At 49.2% G+C, this 19,003-nt stretch overlaps 1 protein-coding gene across 1 annotated transcript in view; it reads left to right on the top strand.

Annotated features, from left to right (window-relative positions):
- The window catches only part of LOC117642994 (multiple PDZ domain protein), a 56,878-nt gene extending 40,091 nt beyond the window's left edge, over positions 1–16,787 (top strand). Inside the window, exons 9-19 of the mRNA XM_034381631.1 lie at positions 3,344–3,438; positions 4,947–5,016; positions 5,111–5,167; positions 11,533–11,634; positions 12,277–12,348; positions 12,453–12,618; positions 13,521–13,714; positions 13,831–14,004; positions 14,093–14,245; positions 14,330–14,502; positions 14,969–16,787. Coding sequence (XP_034237522.1) covers positions 3,344–3,438; positions 4,947–5,016; positions 5,111–5,167; positions 11,533–11,634; positions 12,277–12,348; positions 12,453–12,618; positions 13,521–13,714; positions 13,831–14,004; positions 14,093–14,245; positions 14,330–14,502; positions 14,969–15,179 — 1,467 coding nt within the window. The 3' untranslated portion in view covers positions 15,180–16,787. The remainder of the gene's footprint in view (positions 1–3,343; positions 3,439–4,946; positions 5,017–5,110; positions 5,168–11,532; positions 11,635–12,276; positions 12,349–12,452; positions 12,619–13,520; positions 13,715–13,830; positions 14,005–14,092; positions 14,246–14,329; positions 14,503–14,968) is intronic.
- Positions 16,788–19,003: the final 2,216 nt, after the last annotated feature.

The following is a 19,003-nucleotide window of genomic DNA, read 5'->3' as shown; positions in this document are numbered from 1 at the left end:
ATCATCCTCTCCTCTGATTGTTGCCTGGGCCTCGGTGAGGCCCCGGGCTCCCGGCCTGGCTGGGCCTGGCTGGGCCTGGCTAGACGCGCTGGAATGGCTGGAACACTGAATGGCCTTCGCAAGCCTCCTTTCTTCTCATAACTGGAATTTCTCCCCGGAGGCGGCGCCCGGCTGGAGGCCGGCTGGAGGCTCCGGAGCCTGCTTCGCTTCCTGGAAATTCCTCGCGGGTGTGGCGTGGCGCGGCGGCGCCTGTGTTCGCAACCCATTAGGGCTGACTGATTATTATGCGAGGCTGGAACGCTGGCTGGCCGCTCGGGCTGGCCGGCTGCTGGAAGGCCAAGTAAAATTATTTCCCGCACAAAAATGAGGGTCCGGTCCGCGGCCGCGCGCGCCGCAGCAATTTGTTTCAATCCCCGCGCTGCCCTGCGGTGCCGGCGTGCCATTGGCCGCCTGCCTCACTTAGTGCACTCGCTGGGCCAGCAGGCTGCAGACTGATTCCGAGAGTCCTTTTCGTGTGCGTCGCTGTCTCTCTCGCGCCCATGCGCGACGCCCCATGAGTGCGACGGAGACAGAGCTGGGGAAACGACTGCGCGTCAGTCAGCAGGCACTCGCTGGGGGCGGACCGCGGCACGGACGCCGCTCTCCCTCGAGGGACGCGCGTAGCGCAGTGGCTACGCAGGCACCGGTTTTTAGAGCACGAGCGTGGCTTCGAGCCCCCGGTCGAGCCGACTCTCGCGGTGTACCGCGCGTTTTGTTTTAATCAGTCTTTCAGACGTGCTGCTTTTCTCGAGGTGAAGAGAATGCCGTTGCCTGTGGCACACTGTGGGAGCGCCGTATCGGTGGAGGCATTGTGTCCGGGTTCGGGTCGCAACCCGAGCCATGAGCTCGATGCCGATTTTAACAGCGCTGCTTCCCCCCACCCCCTTTTCCCTCGGGAGTGACGAAATGTCCTCGCTGCGAGGAGCGGCTTTTGTGGTGGCGGTTTGGCAGCCCCGGGCAGGCAGGCCGAGGCAGGCCAAGACTGATTCCGAGAGTCGTTTTCGTCGCTCTGTCTCCCTTTCACTCACGGGGTGTGCCCCATAGGTGCGAGAGAGACAGAGCGACGGAAACGACTCTCGGAATCAGTCTGCAGGCCGAGGCAGCCCAGCGCCCTCCTCAAGTACACCAGCTGCAAAACGTCTCCACGCTTCTTGCGGGGAAAATAATGAAAGAGCCGCATTGAGGGATGAGGGTGGTGGGGTGCGGGCGGCGGCAGGGGGCGGAGGGCGGTGGCGGGGGGTTTGGAAAGGAGGGGAGGGGGCGCTCTAGGGGCAGAGTAGATTCGAATATAAACCGCACAAGGATGCGGGGCGAGGCTGGCCCCGGCGCCCCTCTCTGTTTCAACAGCTCTCGAGTCCACATCTGCGCTGGGCCGCGCGGGCTGCGCTCTGCTAGGCCGCGCGACGCTCGCTCTGCTACGCCGAGCCCGGACGACCCCTCTGTCCCGCGCGGCTGGGGCGCTCGGCTCCGAGCTAGGCCACGAAACAGAGCCGAGCTTGCGACTTTCATTTATTTATTCACCCGTTTACTTCTATTTTGATGAGGCCGGCTGCCGGGCTGTGACTGGGCGAATCAGACAAACGGTTCCAGCAACAAAGTGGGCGCACCGCTGCGCCGCTCCGCCATCGCCTGGGAGGGGAGGGGGAGTACAGTCCTGGCAAGAACTACTATCCGGATCATGTGGGAAAGTTGGCGAGTCCGATCCCCCGGCCGGGTCCAGGCGGGGCGGGGCGGGGCGGGGCGGGTCCCCTCGGTTGGCAGGCCTGCGGGGCGCGGGCCGGGCAGGGCCGGGCAGCCGGGCCAGCCAGCAGTGCTTGCGGGAAGTGCTGCCAACCCCCCGGCCCACTTTCCCTCCCCGCTCTGCTTCCGGTCTGCGCTGCGCTCGGTTGGTTCCGCCGTGTTGCCTTGCCTGGCCTGCGCGGCCTGGGGGGCCTGCGGCTGGGCTGCGACTGATTCCGAGAGTCGTTTTCATCGCTCTGTCTCTCTCGCACCCGCGCGGGACGCCCCATGAGTGCGAGAGAGACAGAGCGCCGCGCGATGGTGGCATGCCGGCATACAAGTGCGGCACGTCCCGGCACGTTGGCTCCTCGGCGCGGCTTGCCTTGCCACGCGTGCGCCACTCCACCGCACCGCGCACGCCGGAAATTAGTTTGTCTTTTCTCTTCGGGTCCCGCCCCGCGACGCCCCGCGATGGCAACATTGGCGGTTGTTGTCCGTGTCGCGGGGCCGTGCGATACTCGTGGGGGAGGAAGTGAGAGGGAGAGCGCGAGCAGGGAGGGAAAGGGAGAGTGAGTGGGAGGGGCGCGGCTTAGTCTTGAAACATCATCCATCCCCGGCCCGGCCATCAATACGGCAAACAACGGACAAACGGAAAAAGAGAGTAGAAAGAGAGGGGAAGCGTCAATATCCTCTCTCCTATCTGCCGGGTGGGGCGGGGTCGCGGGGCGCGGTTCGCTGGCGGTCCGCCGCTGTGGGCGGACGAGGACAACAACAAGCCGCGTCAAGCTGCGGCAGCAGCGGCGGATTTCAAGTCGAGAAAAGCTGACACGTATGAAACTGAAATTCAAATCAGCCCCCTCTTTCGGCCTCCGGGCCCGGGGGGGAGGGGGGGACGACCGAAAGTTGTCCCTTGCCACCCCCGGGCCGCACCTCAATCCAGGCGCTTCGGCCCGCTATGCCTCAGCGCCGCCGCACAGCGCAGCACAGCGCGGCTTCAAATTTCATTGCTAGTCGTAAAAGTTGGTGCGGGGCTTGGAGGAGGGGGGGGGTGAGGGTTGATTGAATTGCTTTCTGGGGTCACGTCCGATCCGGTTTGGCCGGCGTCACGACCGTGCCGTGCCGGGCCGTGCGTGCCGTGCTGCAGCAGTGCCAGTGCGCTGTAACAACGCAGCGCTGCTACAGTATCACTCGCAAAAAAAAACAACTAATAAAAACACTGAATGGGACCGCGGCGTGGAATGGCAAACATGTTATTGGTCATACGCAAATACCCGGCGCGCGTACTGTGCTTCCGTTCCCACCGGGCGAGGTGACCCCGCGGTGTGTCGTGGAAAGAGAGAGAGAGAGGGGGGGGAGAGGGTCGACCTGCTTCTTGCCCTAATGAGCTGCCCGCTGTCTCCCTCATTACTGCTCTCCCCTTTCTCTCTTCCTCTCTCTCTTCTTGGCCTCGCCACTCGTAACTCACTCTCTTCCTCTCACTCGCTGTCAACATGGTGACCGCCCCGCTCTTCACCCTTTCTTTCCCGCTCTTTGTCATTCTTCTCCTTCCCCCGGCAAGTGTTTTGACTTGTTTGTCCTGCCGCAGGTGAACGGCGTGGTGCTGCAGGGCCGATGCCACTTGAATGCCTCGGCCATCATCAAGGGGCTGCCCGGACCAGTGTTCAAGGTGGTGTTGTTGAGGTAAGCATTCGACGAGTCGCCCAAACCACTCTGGCGCCCCACGAATGTGACGTCATAGTCGGCAGAATCGCATCCAAGCAAACGTGATAAGATTCACATTCCGGCGAATATGACGTCACGCTCGTCAAAAAACAGCGACGAAGGCACCATTCTGGAGGCGCGACGCGCGCTCCGTTTTGCTTTGTGGCTTGGTGTGGTTGAAGATTGCGCGTAAACCAGGGGCGAGGGTGAGACAGTCGCCGTCCAGCCTTCCAGTGGACTGGGCATGGGCGGCGTGGGCACGCACGGCTGCCGAGTCGAGGCGAGACCCGATAGACTCGACTCAACCACCGAGACAGAGAGCGCCTGGCTGGGTAGGCCTCGCGCCGACACGGCTGCGCTGCCTGTCCTTGGGTTGCCTACCTCCACGGCGCTCCGCTCCGCTCTTGACCTGCCACCCGTCGGCCCGATGCGGTGTGCGGTGGGCCAGGGGACTCCCAGTGGCTCGGTGCGTCAGAGAGAGAGAGAGAGGGGGGGGGGGTAGGGGCTGTAGCCCGTGCCAGGTCCCCGCAGGCCTCAGGGAAGGACGCGCACAGAGAACCGAATACCACGCGCCTTGCAGCCTCTGTTTCTCTCTCGCACCCTCGCACTCGTGTACACACGCACGCACGCACACGCTCATTCATACACGTACTCTCTCTCTCTCTCTCTCTCTCTCTCTCTCTCTCTCTCTCTCTCTCTCTCTCCCACACACCCTCACACACACACACACACACACTCGAACGCGCTGAAACAAACAAACTCGCACTCACAAGCTTCCCGAGCCCACGCAAAACTGGCATTTTTTTCCCCTGTGAGTGACAAGGCACACCGACACACGCGGCGCAGCGTGTCCTGAGGGTCCCGAGGGACGGGAGGTCCCGGCAGACGTAAAGGAGTGTAATTTGAGGACAGCCTCGTGAAACTTTTTTTTTTTTTCGTTTTCCTTTTTTTTACTGTCATTAAATATTTGGCTTGCACGGGCTTTTGGGTGGAAACCTGATTGCACTAGGCGCGTGTGGGAAAAAGAGCGAGACGGGACGGGTGGGTGGGAGGGAGGGAGTTGGTAAAGTGATGACTTAGAAACTCTTTTTTTTTTTCTTTCCTTTTCTTTCACATGGCGGAATGCCAGGTTTGAGCATTTCTGTAAATCGTACAAAAACGGCGAGAATCGACGTCGAAGGTCGATGGCTCGTCGAGGCTGGCTGGGGGACTGGGGTAACCAGACTGCTCCACTGTGCCTGCCGAGCGATTCGGAAGAGTCGTTCCGTCTCCGTCGCACTCGCGGCGCTCTCCTTAAGGGTGCGAGAGAGACAGAGCGACGAACCGATCCTCTGAATCCCTCGGCTCGGCCGGCCGCCGGACCTGGCCTGCCCGCGGTGCGGTGCCCGCGGTGCGGTGCCGCGGTGCCGCGGCAGGGCTGCGCCCGGGGGCAGGCCGCGTAGGCAGCCCAGCCGGCGCGGACGCTGAACGTGCTGTCCTTGTTCTAGGCGCGACGCGGCCGTGGAGGAGCTGGCGGTGAAGCCGCTGACTCAGTTCCCCGTTTCTCTCGACGACGAGGTGAGCCCCCTGCCCGGCGTACTTGCGTACAGTGGGCGTACACCGTGAGTACCGGCGGCACGCCGCTAACGCGCTAACGCTGTCCTGCTTGCAGACGCCCGAGGAGCGGTACAAGGACTTCAAGGGACTGCGCACCGTGACCATCAACAAGGTACGTAGCGGCACGGCGGTGCGGCCCTCTGTCTCGTCTTCCCTGTTTGGTCCGCAGGTTGGCGGCGCTGCTTGTTCCGTCGCTCTGTCTCGGTCGCACCCCACGGCACGCCCCACGAGTGCGAGAGAGACAGCGCGACGAAAGCGCTGTTCGCCGGGATGCTCAGACAGCACGCAGCTCGGCGCCGGGTGACCTTTAGCCTCGACGTGTCAAATGACTAATTATTGCCATGCAGGGTCCCGACGACATCGCCGGCGGGGCAGGCCAGACAAGCAGCACGCCGGAGAGCCACCAAAGTGCCAACTTGACAAACGGAAATCCAATTTTACGTATGCTCATCTCGTAGCAGCGGAGAGCGTCTCACGAACGCTTCGCGTAGGACCACAAAAACCGGATCATCCCGGGCGGAGCGGCGTCGCTAACGCTCACCGGTTAAGAGACCCTGAAGAGGCACCTGAAGTTGGCATTCTTGTTGAAGTTAGCACTCCGCGCGCAGAATGCCTCGCGGGCCCGCCTCGCCGCTTTAACGACCCATAAGTCTGTCTCCGCAGTGCTCGGCAGCCTCAGCGAGTACCCTGTCAGACACGTCCCTAGGGCAGCATACCGACTCACAGTGGGCCAGAGGACCGGTGGAGGCGGCCAAAACTCTAGACGCGTTTTTAGCTCCAGAGTCGCTAAGCAGGACTCGAACACAACGTGTGACCCCACCAATGGATTCCTCGTTCGGAGAGCAATCCATTGGTGGGGTCACACGTTCGGTTCGAGTCCCATTTAGCGACTCAGGAGCTCCAAACGCGTCTAGAGTTTTGGCCGCCTCCACCGGTCTTCTGGCCCACTGTGCGACTCCGAGAGTCGTTTTCTTCGCACTGTGTCTGTCGCACCTGTACGGGACGACGCCCCATGGGTGCGAGAGAGACAGAGTGACGAAAACGACTGTCTCGGAATGAGTCTACCGACTCGCAGACTTGACTCGCTGTTCTGTTCCCTCGGCTCTGAGTTCGCCCTCGCCGTCGGGCCGTCGGCGCGCGGTTTGATATACACTGTATAATAAAAGATCCAAATTTTTGCTACTTGGGTGGTGAAACCGGAGCCTCCCTTCGATCACGAGTTTGGCCCAATGTGTGAAATTCAGTAACCCACTGACGCCAAAATTTTGTGGCCCGGGAGATCAGGAACCGATTTCCCACCCATACGAAATTTTTTCACCTGGGCAAAGCCGCGGCCCCGCTGCCCAAGGTGCAGAGATTCCGCATCTTGGCCGCAAGACGTCTCAACTTGCCCACGTGTATAGATCCCGGGTTGAGGTGCTTAAAAGAGGGCGACCTCAGAAAAATCACGAGGTCATGGGCTCGAAACCGCAATCGCCACTCAAGACCCAACCCCGCGACCACTGCCCACCAGCTAGCAGCGTAGACCCCTCGCGCTACTTGACCCAGCCGGCTCGAGACGTCTTTCGTTTACGGCGCCCTGCATGGAAAATTTGCTTTGGCGCTAGTTGGACCAGCTTAACCACAATGGTAACTTTTCGACAGGTGGGCATGGTGGGCCATCCGAGAATCTCCACATGTGTAAATTCTCTCACGTGGACGGCAACTTTTTCAACCCACAAGATACTAAATTTGAACATGTGGGTGAGCTCAGAGCCCAAATCACCCAAATCATGAATTTCGTCTCAGATGTACGGATTTTCGACGACACAATAGCAAATTTCGCTGTCCAACGGGTCGATGTATTTCATCAAGTGGGCTGGTACAGTGGCCTTCTGCAACCCACTGGGTGCAACTGGAGTCTTTGTACATTGGGTGGCAAAATTTCGCATGCCAATGGGTTTCAAAAATTTGCAACATTTTTTACAGTGTATTTAATATTCTCAGAGCCAACGACATCGCCCCGGGGGAGGGGGAGGGGGAGGGCTCCCTTTATGCAAGAGTGGCATTGTGTGACACGCCGGCATGACGGCCAGGGCCTGACGGCCAGGGCATCGCGGGGCCGGAACGACCACCACACTGCGATCCTAGGGCGCCTTACGACTACGACCACACTGTTAAAAAAATCAGTTGTAATTTTCATAACATTGGTTGGCATTTTTTTTCACAAACAATTGTTATGAAAATTAAAATCACAAATGATTGTAAATTGTTTTACAATCACGTTATGAAAATTCATATCGTGTTATGAAAATTCATATTCGCGTTTGCGAGGTCATTTTAGAGCAGTTAAGCAAAAGGACAACTAAGTGTTCATGTATATGAACACCCAAGCGGCCTTATGCCATTTATTGAACCGATTCTGCTTTTGATCGGCGGGTTTTGAACCCGGGATCTTTGACTTGTGGTGCACGCTCTTTACCGCTGTGCTACCACGTCCCACGGGAGGCGGAGGGTCAGCTACTGATGACTCTACCAGCGCCCCTTGGCCACGCCTCTTGAGCTAGTTATGAAATTTACAATCGGATTCGGAAAATTACTATTGTGTGCTCAAAATCAACATTAAAGATTCGCAATTTTCAGAACATGGTTTTAAAATTCCCAACAATTGTCAATTTTACGAAATTGTTTCGAATTTTCGCATCAAGTTATGAAAATTACAATGTTTGTAAAATTCATATCCGTATTCGTAAAATTGTCATCAAAATTGCTTTGAAAATTCATAACTTTTTTAACAGTGCAGAGGCCGAAGCCGCGGCCGAGGCTAAGCTGCAGACTGACTCCGAGAGTCGTTTTCGTCGCTCTGTCTGTCTCACACTCATGGGCCGTCCGTCCCGTCTGTAGGTGCGAGAGAGAGGCAGCGACGAAAGCCACTTTCGGAATCAGTCTGGCTACGACCGCAGCGCCAGCAAGCGCGAGCGTCCCGCGCCGCAGGACCCTCTCGAGCACAGCCTAGCCGCCCCGCCCCGCCACCGCCCTCTGAGGGCTTTCAGGCTTTCACTCGCTGCATGGCTAAATATTTGCTCGGCGTCTCGTCTCTTTGCGTTTATACGCCGCTCGGGGCCGGTCGAGGGGGCGCGGTGGCGCCGGGACCGGGGCGGGGCAAGCCAGCAGGCCGTCGACGTGTCCCCCTCTCACCCCTACGGGTCGCTCCATGAGTGCGAGAAGGACAGCGCGACGGAAGCACCGTTCGGAAACAGCGTGCTGCCCGGTCCACTCCCCGTCCCCGTCCCCGTCCGCGGCGCGCCCCGGCACTGGGGCACTGGGCGCCCCTTTCTGTCGCGGGGTTCGTCGCGGGGCCCGCGAATAGCGCCCCGCGGCCGCAAGGCAAGGCGCAGCCAGGCCCGGCCGGGGACTTTGAGACTCAAAACTTTGGGTTATGACGCGTGGGGGCTGCTGCACACACGCACACACACGCACACGCACGCACACACACACACACACACACACGAAATATATTGGTGCCTCGTTTTGGGGGTAAACAAGCCGCGTGCGGCTTTGCAGACTGATGCCGAGGGTCGTTTTCGTCGCGCCGTCTCTCTCGCACTCATGGGGCGTCCCGCTGTCGTGCGAGAGAGACAGAGCGACGATAACGACTCTCGGCATCAGTCTGCCGCGCGCTTGGCATCGGCCAGCGCACGACGCACGCGCCGCCGACGCCGCGGTGGGCCATCGTGCCGTCGTAGTGGGGGCCGCCACGCCGCGCCGCGCCGCGGGCCCCAAACTTTATGCTGATGAATTCATATCGAAGGAACAAAGTTCGGGGGGCGGCCGGGTCGGGCAGGCCGGGCCGAGCGGCGTCGCGGCGGCAGCACGCCAGGCAGCCGAGCAGCCAGGCAAGGGCGTTGGAGGAGGACAGACCCTCGCCACCTCCTCGTCTTTCTCGCCTTACTCGGCCTGCTGCCGGCCCCGTGCCACCCTTTACGCGCGACCAGACGCGATGCGTGGCCTAGTCACGTGCGAGAGACAGAGACAGCGAGCCCCCCGCCCCCCTTCCGTTTCCCTGCCGGAGGCAGTTTGGGCCCCCCGCGTTACGGACGGGCTAGCCAGCCGGATTAGGTGCTTCACTTCCACGCACAGTAGCAGAGACGGTCTCTGCCCCGCACTCACGGGCCGTGAGTAGAAGTCTGAGGACGCGAGAGAGACAGAGCGACGGGTCTTGCCTGCTCCTGGGCCTTGGACCTGGGCCTTGGACCTGGGCCTTCCCTCGCAGCCCGCGCGCGCCTTGCGTGCCTTGCGTGCCCTATCCCCATCTGCTTCTTGTCCGCTTCCGACCTGCATTCGCGCAGGGCAGGGCTCGTTTACTCCACGTCGTCACATCGGATCCCCCTGTTGTTTTTTCCTTCCCAGATCACCTCCCCCCCCCCCTTTCTGATCGGAGGCGAGAGGCGCGAGAAGGGCTCGAGGAAGGTGCAGGGCAGCACCATCTGCTCCCCGTGCCGCCATGCGTGCCGCATTCCCCGTGCCCCACTTGGCCCCACTCCCCCCGCCGGGGCCCAGCAGCGCCAGCAGCAAAGCGGCAGACTCATTCCGAGAGTCGTTTTCGTGGCTCTGTCTCTCTCGCACCTGCAGGGGACGCCCCATGAGTGCGAGAGAGACTCTCGGAATCAGTCTGCAGGCCTGCAGGGAGGGGCAAGGCCAAGAAGGCCGGCCGAAGAGGCAGGCCAGCCGGATGGATTAGCCCACTGCTCTCCACGAGACTGCCCCTCTAGTGCCTTTTTCTCATTCTAGTGTTTCGCCACACGACACATTCTAATCGCTGCCGCCGCTAGACTGCCAGCCGCGCAGCACCGCGCAGCCTAGCACCACCGCGACCTTCTAATTTACTTGCCGCGCCGAAACAAATCAACCGCCTTTCCGTCCCCCCTCCCCTCCTCCCCCCCAGGGCCCCTTCCTGTCTCAACAGGCTGAGAATGTGCCAATGGTGAACAGCAGAAGTGTGCGAGAGAGAAAGAGGGACGAGTCCGCCCTTCTCCCTTTAAATTTCATGTTCAGGTCAGTGGCGCAGGTGTCGTGTGGTGTTTTCATCCGTATTGCTGGCTTTCCCCCCCGGTCTTGCTCGGGTTGTCACGATACTGTTTGGCTTTCGTTTTTGAAATGACCAATTCCAGCCTGTAATTATGCTGGGAGAGGTTATGTGTATTTGTTTTTGTAATTTTAAGTTTGATTTCGATGTTTTCAGTGTGTTTCTTTACTCTGTGAATGGATGTAGCATATTTGCATTACTTTTTATGGTTTTTAATCTATTACAATTCTAGTTTATGTTCACTACTGTGTGGTACGTCTTCAAGTTTGTGACATGACAGTACATCTATTTGCATTATTCACAATTTAAATTACAGCTTGAGTATCTCCAGAACTTTTCCTTTAGACAGTATTATTTTGCAATCATGGTAATAACCTTGCTCGACAGTATATTCTATGTCCCTTTGTACTTGGCTTTATTTCCAAGTCCCTTAGATTTTATGTAAGGCCGAGCTCATCATGTCATTCATTGCCACTTTACCCTTTATACTGTATTGCTTATTCAATATCCTGTTGAGGTTGCTAGTTTTTGCTTGTGTATCCAAACTGTGTAATGTAGCTGTTGCCGTGCATTATGTTTACAGCCCTGCCCTGTGGAGACCTCCTTGAGCAGTCTCAGTCCGCACCCTCCACAGGTAATGTTGTCCTCCTGCACTCTTTCTGCATGGATTAATTTTATCATGTCCAATCAATATCTCTACAACATTACGAAAAAAATGACAATATTTTGCTGAATTGACAGAGAGAAAGGTAACCAGAGGTAAAAATGAACCCTTTGTAATAGTAAGACTCTTTGGAAAATGTTGTCTTATTTGCAGAACAAAAAACAATACCTGTCTCATTCACTTATTATTGAAACTGATCAGTTGTGTAATCATGAGATGGCAAACTTTGCTTCTTCTCCCTCCACTTTTTCCTTAATAATTGAGCAAGAATATAAATTGAGCCAGAAACCTCTCATGTAGTTTGTTACCCAGCGTAGCATCTCAGAAACGCATTCCTTAGCTCATGTCAATTGTGACCTCAATGAGGATAACAAACATCCTTCAAACACTGTTCTTTCATTTTATTTTACTGTCTCAATAAGGTGAGGGTCTTTTCTTTCTCCAAGTTGGAAACAGTGATACATCTCTCTTCCTCTTTCAGAATTGCACCAACAAGCTGCTATATTTTTCTTTCTAGCACAAATCACATTTTAACACAAAGCGGTTCACTAATTTATGCAATTTGCACAGAAAAGGTGCCTTTTGTTGTGTTAACACCTGATGTACATATGAAATGCAGCAAAGCTTCTAAAGCACTGCATCTTCTTTCTGGTTGTGACAACGATTGCTTTTGCTTTTATCTCACTGACAACCGGATAATTATTCTAAGTATGTGGTGAGGGTGACTCTTTGTTCGACATGGTTGCAGGGAGCTCAGGGTCTGGGAATCATGATAATTGAGGGCAAGCATGCTGAGGTGGGTCAGGGAATCTTTATCTCTGACATCCAAGAGGGCAGTGCTGCAGAGCAGGTATGAAAATGGAGAGAAATGCATGTCTGCTCTAACAACATTTGAGCTATCTTTTTCTCTTAAATACATAATATTGATGTTAGACCAACCTGGAGTTTGAATGTTTAGTTGGCATGATTTCAAAGTGTCATTGTTCCTTAGTAGAAATGCTCGAAGTATAGGCGCTCCCCTTCTCTTCAGTATTCTGTTCCTAGCTTCTATGCATTGAAAACAAATTTTTTTTTAGCTGTTCTTAGCATTATTCTTTGCTCTTATAAATGTCTTTTCAACTAAAATTGCAGAGGCGCTTTTCTGGATGAAGTTGTCAGTCTTCAACCACAGGAATTTTGTGGCATGCCCTCTTCTGTTAAAGATCAGAAGGTTACCCTTAGTTCTTTCTAGGTTTGGATAATTTGGTTTTAATGTTGATCTTCATTTACATCATACATTTTATGTTTCAAGTTGTGTGCATGGCCTTCACCATAGCTGATTCAACTATTAAGCCTGTAGACTTCAAACACTTTTACTACAAAGCACTGCTTAAGCACTTGCATGTGTTTTTCACTTTCCAATTAGTCTTCAAAGTACTGTACTATGAGCACATTTTAAGTCCTAATATAAAAGATAATTGGAACAATTTTTTAATATAAATTAAATTTTCAGGCGGGGCTTACTGTAGGAGACATGATCCTGGCAGTTAACAAGGATTCTTTGCTGGGCTCTAATTATGAGGCGGTAAGTTTAATTTCACTCTTAGAGCTTAGCGTTTAAAAATTTTTGATTTGAAACTGACTGTTTTAGCTACATTAAGTCTAAAAATTGTTTCTTGTGGATTGCAGGCTGCATCGTTATTAAAAGAAACAAAAGGAATGGTTAACTTAGTAGTGTGTAATCCCAATAAAGCAAAGGAGGAGGAAAGGAAAGCAGCGGATGGGAAACTGAATGCAAAAGGTTCTACAGCTCGTAGTCCTACTCCAACACAACCAGCTGTCCCTGAAAAGCCAAGTAGGTTCCCAATTCTTTTTATATTGTGGCTTTCAGATTGCTGTGTGAAACTCTCAAGGAGATTTTCAATGATGTGTGTGACCTGACCATTGGCCAAGCTAAGAAGGCCCATAAGATATAGTGGGTGTGTGTAGTGCATGCCTCTTGGCAACTCAATCGCATGCTCTTGTGTTCTATGTTACAACAAGCGGTGTTGCTTTGTGACTATCTATACTTCAACCATAATTACTTTTCATCTCAATGTTAACTTTAATCTAAGGTGCTGTACTACCTACTATGGAGCCGATTGTACCTCGCACACTGTACCCCACTAAATTCAACGTTTTATCGCGGGGATTGAAAAACCCACCCCGAGTGTCAGATACTTTTCCACCTGTAGTCCTGTTAACTTCAAAATTGAAAGCTGCAAATTGATTACAATCATAACTCAATCATAATTGTTTACCATCATAATCTATCTTGAGTATTAAGTGCCTCTCAAACAAATTTGCGAATCACTTGGCGGGGTAGACATTTAATGAATTAGTGTTTAATGTGGAACAAAGTCGCCTTGCTAATGCCATTGTGATTCTCTTTTGTGCTTTGCCTCATCATTGTGGATATGGCATCTGCATGTGAGTATGCTTGTAGACAAGGCTGAAATAATGCTGTTTAAACCCATTGAAAGCTGTCAGGTTTACTGTTTTCACATCAAGATTATAATGTTTTGACCTGCCCAAACACTTTCTGCAGGAAAAAGGGGGTGGGGGGGACTTGATTAACAGCTAAGATAAACAGACAAGAAACTCTGGGAACTGATGATGAAAATAGAAAGACCTAATTTTGTCCAATTCAATTCAAAATTATTGCCTCTTTAGTTTGCTCTTTTTTCCATCAAATTTATTCTATCTTCCTTTGCGCAGGATTGGATTCTCAAAACGTGCCTCTTGCTACTGCTTCGCGAACTGCTCATCATTCTCCGTCTCGTCACTCAGAACAACCTGCTCTTCCTCCGGCTACTGCTCCTGTTGTGGCAGGGCAAGAAACAACTATTGAAATAGCTAAAGAAGAGAAAGCCCTAGGTCTTTCTATTGTTGGTGGCTCTGATACCCCACTGGTAATAATCTCTCTTCAAAGCAAAAATTTAACTAAATGTTTGCTTCACATTTACACATTGTTTTTTTTTCTTTCTTTTTTTTTTTTTTTTTTTTTTTTTTTGCTTTTTTGTAATAGGGAGTTATTGTGATCAATGAAATCTTCCCCGATGGTGCTATAGCCAAAGATGCCAGACTTAAAGTTGGTGACCAGATTTTGGAAGTAGGTGGACCTAAAGACACCGTAACGTATGATTTCCATAGCATCACTCACAGCAAAGCCATTGCTGCATTGCGACAGTTACCAGCAAAAGTAAGTATTTCTTGCTGTTGTGTTAAGAAATGAAGCTCTCGAAAGAAACTGTAGGATCACTCTTCTATTATCTTGTATGATATTGCAGGTGAAAATGATAGTGTACCGAGATGAAGCCGTTGAAAAGGGGGAAGATATTTTTGAATCAATCGATGTTGAACTAACTAAAAAGTCAGGGAAAGGATTGGGACTAAGTCTAGTCGCACGCAAGGATGGTAAAGGTGTCTACATAGCAGACTTGGTGAGTTGCAGTTTTGTTTTGCTTTTTAAAATAAAAAAATTTAGAACTGTCCATTTGATTTAACAAAGTTTAATTTGCTTCTAGATACATGGAGGTGCAGCTGAAGCTGACGGCCGTCTGATGAAAGGTGATCAAATCATGTCCGTCAATGGACAGGATCTGAAGGCAGCATCTCAAGAGGAGGCAGCTGCAGTGCTCAAGACTGTTCTTGGCAAGGTTACCATCAAATTAGGAAGATTGAAAACTGGGAAAATTAAGTGAGTATCTCAATTTTATTTTAATGTGTTGCTGAATGTGTTGGTTTTGTTCATAACACCCTCATGGGCATGCTTCTCATTGGTCATTAGGCCTTGTGATGTTTGGCATGGAGTTTGGCAGTTTGTCTCTTGTATCTGTGCATTTTGTGGTGCTGAGAGAGTCTTTTGTTGATTTAGAAACACAGTCAAACCCCATTATAATGAGTCTGGATCACAGAATCGTCAAAGATTTTGTAATACCAGCGTTTGTTATGGTGGAATTTTACTGTATTTAGCTCTAGTTGCACTTTTTAGCAAATTTGATGCATGAATTTGCCGTAGAACTTAAATTTTTCACATGACTATTTTATGCTTCTTTTTCTCCCCCTTTAAATCACCTCAGAATCATAACATTAGAAAACATAGCTGGTGTTATTTTATCCATAGACTGACCATAGTCTTCTAAGACCAAATTATTTATTTCTAGCGATTTGGTCAAGTCAAGTGTTTCCATGGCTGCCCCAACCGCCCCTGCAGGAAATATGCCAGTCCCTGCTACCTTGCTTCCATCCATCCCAGACACTCACCTCATCTCTTTGTCGACTGAGGAACCTGGCGTACTGATTTCTTCAAAACGATCCTCTAGCTTTCGTAGGATTATGACTCGTTGGTCATTTCGCAGACGAAAACAAACTTAATGTAGTTACGCTAAAGGAAGTTCATCTTTCTTTTTGCATGTACCTTTTAGGTGTACAAAGAAAGGTTATAAAGCCTTCAGAGAGAAATTTTCTGTGATTTCTACTTAGTTTCTTTTTATTTATGAATCAATGGAAGAAATATCCCTTAAAGTTAAATATTTTTAATAGAGTTTACACATTAAACTTGTGCAGTTTTGTGATTTTTTGAACTGATAGTAGGATTTTCAGTTGCTTATGCACACATTTATGCTCAAAATCAAAACCAGTAAAATGTTTGTTTCATAGTATATAGTAGTTTAGAAGTTTGTTTCTTTATGATAATGACTTTATATGAGAGAGCTGGGGCTTCAATGTATCTCTGTTGTGTTTTCTTGCCAACAGTGCCAGTCTTGCCTTACCTATGCAAGGCTGGTCAATTACGGTAAATAATAAATTTATTGAGGTGTTTTTGTTGCATGTCATGCACACATGGATGCTCATCGTAGTGGAAGCTCGTGTCTGAGTATCATAATATTGCCACAATCTTGCCATCTTAAGTTTTGCCTAGTTTGTTGGCTGTACCTATCAGTGTACATTTTTATTTCTTATTGTCCATGAATGCATGTAGTAGTGCACTCAGATGCTCTTTTGGCATTTTGGAAATCAGATAGATTTTTTTTTGTTTTGTAAGTTTTATTTGCTGTGCTATTTATTTAATATTTATTTATTCAAGTGTTCATCTGTGGTATCTTGTGTATGTTGTGATAGGTGTAGCGTAGGACAATATATTTTGTTGATGTGTATGAAATATTTGTGCCTGTACAATTGTTGCATAGGATGACTGTTGCCTGTTGTAGAGAATCTTGACTAGTTGGGAGCTTATCAGAACTGAAAATAATTCAATTGGAGATTGCAAGTGACATAGCATGTGACAAGGGGTGCATGACTCTAAATAGAAGGGTTCCAGGGAGAACAGCAGGTCAAAACTAAGCTCAAATGTAGTCAATCTGATGCGAAAGGATGTATGTCTCTTGGACGTCAAAATTATATCCTTAGACCTCATTATGACCTCATTTTGGCCCGCTTGTTCTCTTTGGGGTGCATTAAAATCACCCCTTCATTACTTTGTTGAATGAAGCAGGGAATCATGTGCAGCTTTCATGTTATCTGGCAAGCTCTTGAGTTATACTAATCTAAAATTCAAATGTTGCATTTATCCTAAGTCTAATCTTAATATTAGATGCTTCTTTTTACTGCACTTTGGGCCTCATCATTGTGGCCTTTGTGTGTCAACAAAGTGTACCAGATGTAGTTATTCTATGTTGAGAGGAAAGAAGGGGCCAATGCTGTGATTTCTGCACATGCCTTAAGGTAGAGAAATTCTGGTACTGAGGCCTTTCCAATTTAAAATCCATGTCTCGAGGGAAATATAGTTTTTTAGTGCTATAAAGAATATGAAGTTTGTTTGTTGTGGGCTAAGTGCTTGTTTTGTTTGTGCTGTGAGTTCAAGTGAATTTGTGTCAACACACAGTATGGTTTGAACTCTAACCTTTCACAGATGTAATTTATTTTTCATAATGGAATAGAGAAATAATCAATTGCCATTACAGTAAAGCAAGTTTTGACCAATACTTGGACCTTGTCTCTTTTCTCAAAATAGGAAGAGATCTTCTTTATGTGTGAACACTAACATTTTATTTGATTCTGGGCTTCTGTTCCATGTCTGTTATAGGAAATGAATGAGGTAAGGGTATTATTTTAACTTTCATATTTTTCTGTGTCGGAGTGCTCGCAAGCTTGTGCTATACACAAAATCAAATTCATATTTTTCTCTCGCGTTTGAAAGTTACTTGATGGATCTTCTATATATTGTTGCGGTATGTAAATTGATTGCTTTTGTGCACAGGAGTCGTGTTCTGCACCCCAATGGATGAAGATATATTCCCCTGCAGTTCCTTAGAAATCTATTCCTCACTCAAGATTTCCATCAGGGCTCAATACAGAAGGGTGGACTTTGCAGCCTCAGGGACCTAATTGAATATTTTTGTTAAAGGCTGTGTACTTTTGCTAAGAATGATCTCAAAATGGATACTCAAAACACATAGAGAGATCACAAAATTACTTCATTTAGACATTAAAATGAACAATGAGTAAAGCCTTAATCATCTGCCTGAAGCTGTTGTTTCTGTGGCAAGATTTCTGGTTTTGTAAATAGTTTCAGAGAGTCACAAGGATGTAAAAATGCCAAAGGAATCAGTGAATAATCACTAAACTTTGTAACATTCTCAGAACAAATCTGACTTTATTGTCCAATTTATTCTGAATTGATTTTCCTCCTTGGCTAGAGTTTGTGCCTGTGGTTTGTGATCTGGTTTATCATTCTTTCAGAGAAATAAAAATTCCCTTCAGATTACATCATTACTTATTTACATTATTGCAATGTCTCCATTGTCTCTAAATTGTACAAAGTTGTACCAGTTAAAATGTTGCAACAATTTGCCTCTGTGATAAATTCATAGTATGTTGGTGACAAGCGTCTATGAAATGCAATTACTTAGTTGTTAAAAATAAACATGAATTCCAAATTAACGTTTTTGCCTGAAAGGGTTTTGAAACTGTTTGCGAAGGATGACATTCTTACCACTAAAATCCATTTCCGATTTCCATTAGTTAATCTGTACAGCAAAATTAGGCTCATGAGCAAACTTTGAACATAACGGAAACTTACCTTTAAACCACAAACAAAACTGCTTATGTTCCTCAATGAAATAAAGTTTGATATTATTTATGTATTTTCTTGCCAGTAGTTTAATAGCAAATCGCAATACGGATTATTCTGTAGCTAAATTGCCCATTATGGTTGGTCTGAACCTGTCAGTACTATCCAGTCTCTCCTCTGGGGAGACTCATTCAAGCACATGTTGAATTTTTTTGTGTCAGGTATTTGGTAGCCTTCTTTGTCATCTATGGGGTATTGTCTTATTGAAGAAGACAATAAATTTGCATGCAGTTAGTGGTACTGAGGACCAAGTGCACAAGTCATTGTCGCTCGTCTTCCTGGCAAAACCTTCATTAGTTAGTCAATATTGGGATTTAAGAAATACTGTAGTGGCTCTTGTTGAATGAAATTTTTTTGTGACTAATGACCTTCAGACATTTATGCATAATCCACTTTTAAAAAAAGAAGACAGACAATTTAACTACCACCACCTTTTAAATATGGATTGTAACAACATGACCTTTCTTTGGCGTGGAAAATTGTTGCTGAAATAGGTTTTGATTGGGACCACTGTTACAACTGTTCTTTGATGAGATCAATTCTGGGTTTGGATATTGAGTGTAACTTGTATAACTACCTTAATGATCTGTAAAGAGTTTTCTCCATCACTTATTTTGTATTAAAAACGCTGATTCAGTGATAGAAACAAAATAATTAGTGTGTATGCCCAGACCGAAATTTGTTAATCTTTATCTTTTTTTTTTAATGTCTATTGTGTGCTTTATAGAACTTTGTACACACATTTAAGAGTAATTATCTTAGGGAATATTGACAAATTTACTATTTCACTGTTACTATTTTTTAAGTGCTGTGTAAATTTATATCTACTACATAAATTCATACTTACTTTCATAACTTAAATAAATTTTCTTTAAATTTATTCATTATTAGCTCTATGAGCTGATGTTAAATCGTACGAGCAAAGCACATTTATGTGTTGTACGGTACCAATATGTAAGTTACGGTCTAAGTCATGTTATTGTATGTTATTTTATTCATCCCTTTTGCTAGCAAGGACTTGAGTCTATACCACTGTTGATCATATCAAAGTTTATCATCAATTGTA

The sequence above is a fragment of the Thrips palmi genome, unplaced genomic scaffold (genome assembly GCF_012932325.1).
Source record: "Thrips palmi isolate BJ-2018 unplaced genomic scaffold, TpBJ-2018v1 HiC_scaffold_16, whole genome shotgun sequence".
NCBI classification, from domain to species: domain Eukaryota; kingdom Metazoa; phylum Arthropoda; class Insecta; order Thysanoptera; family Thripidae; genus Thrips; species Thrips palmi.
This window is presented reverse-complemented; position numbering and strand designations above follow the sequence as displayed.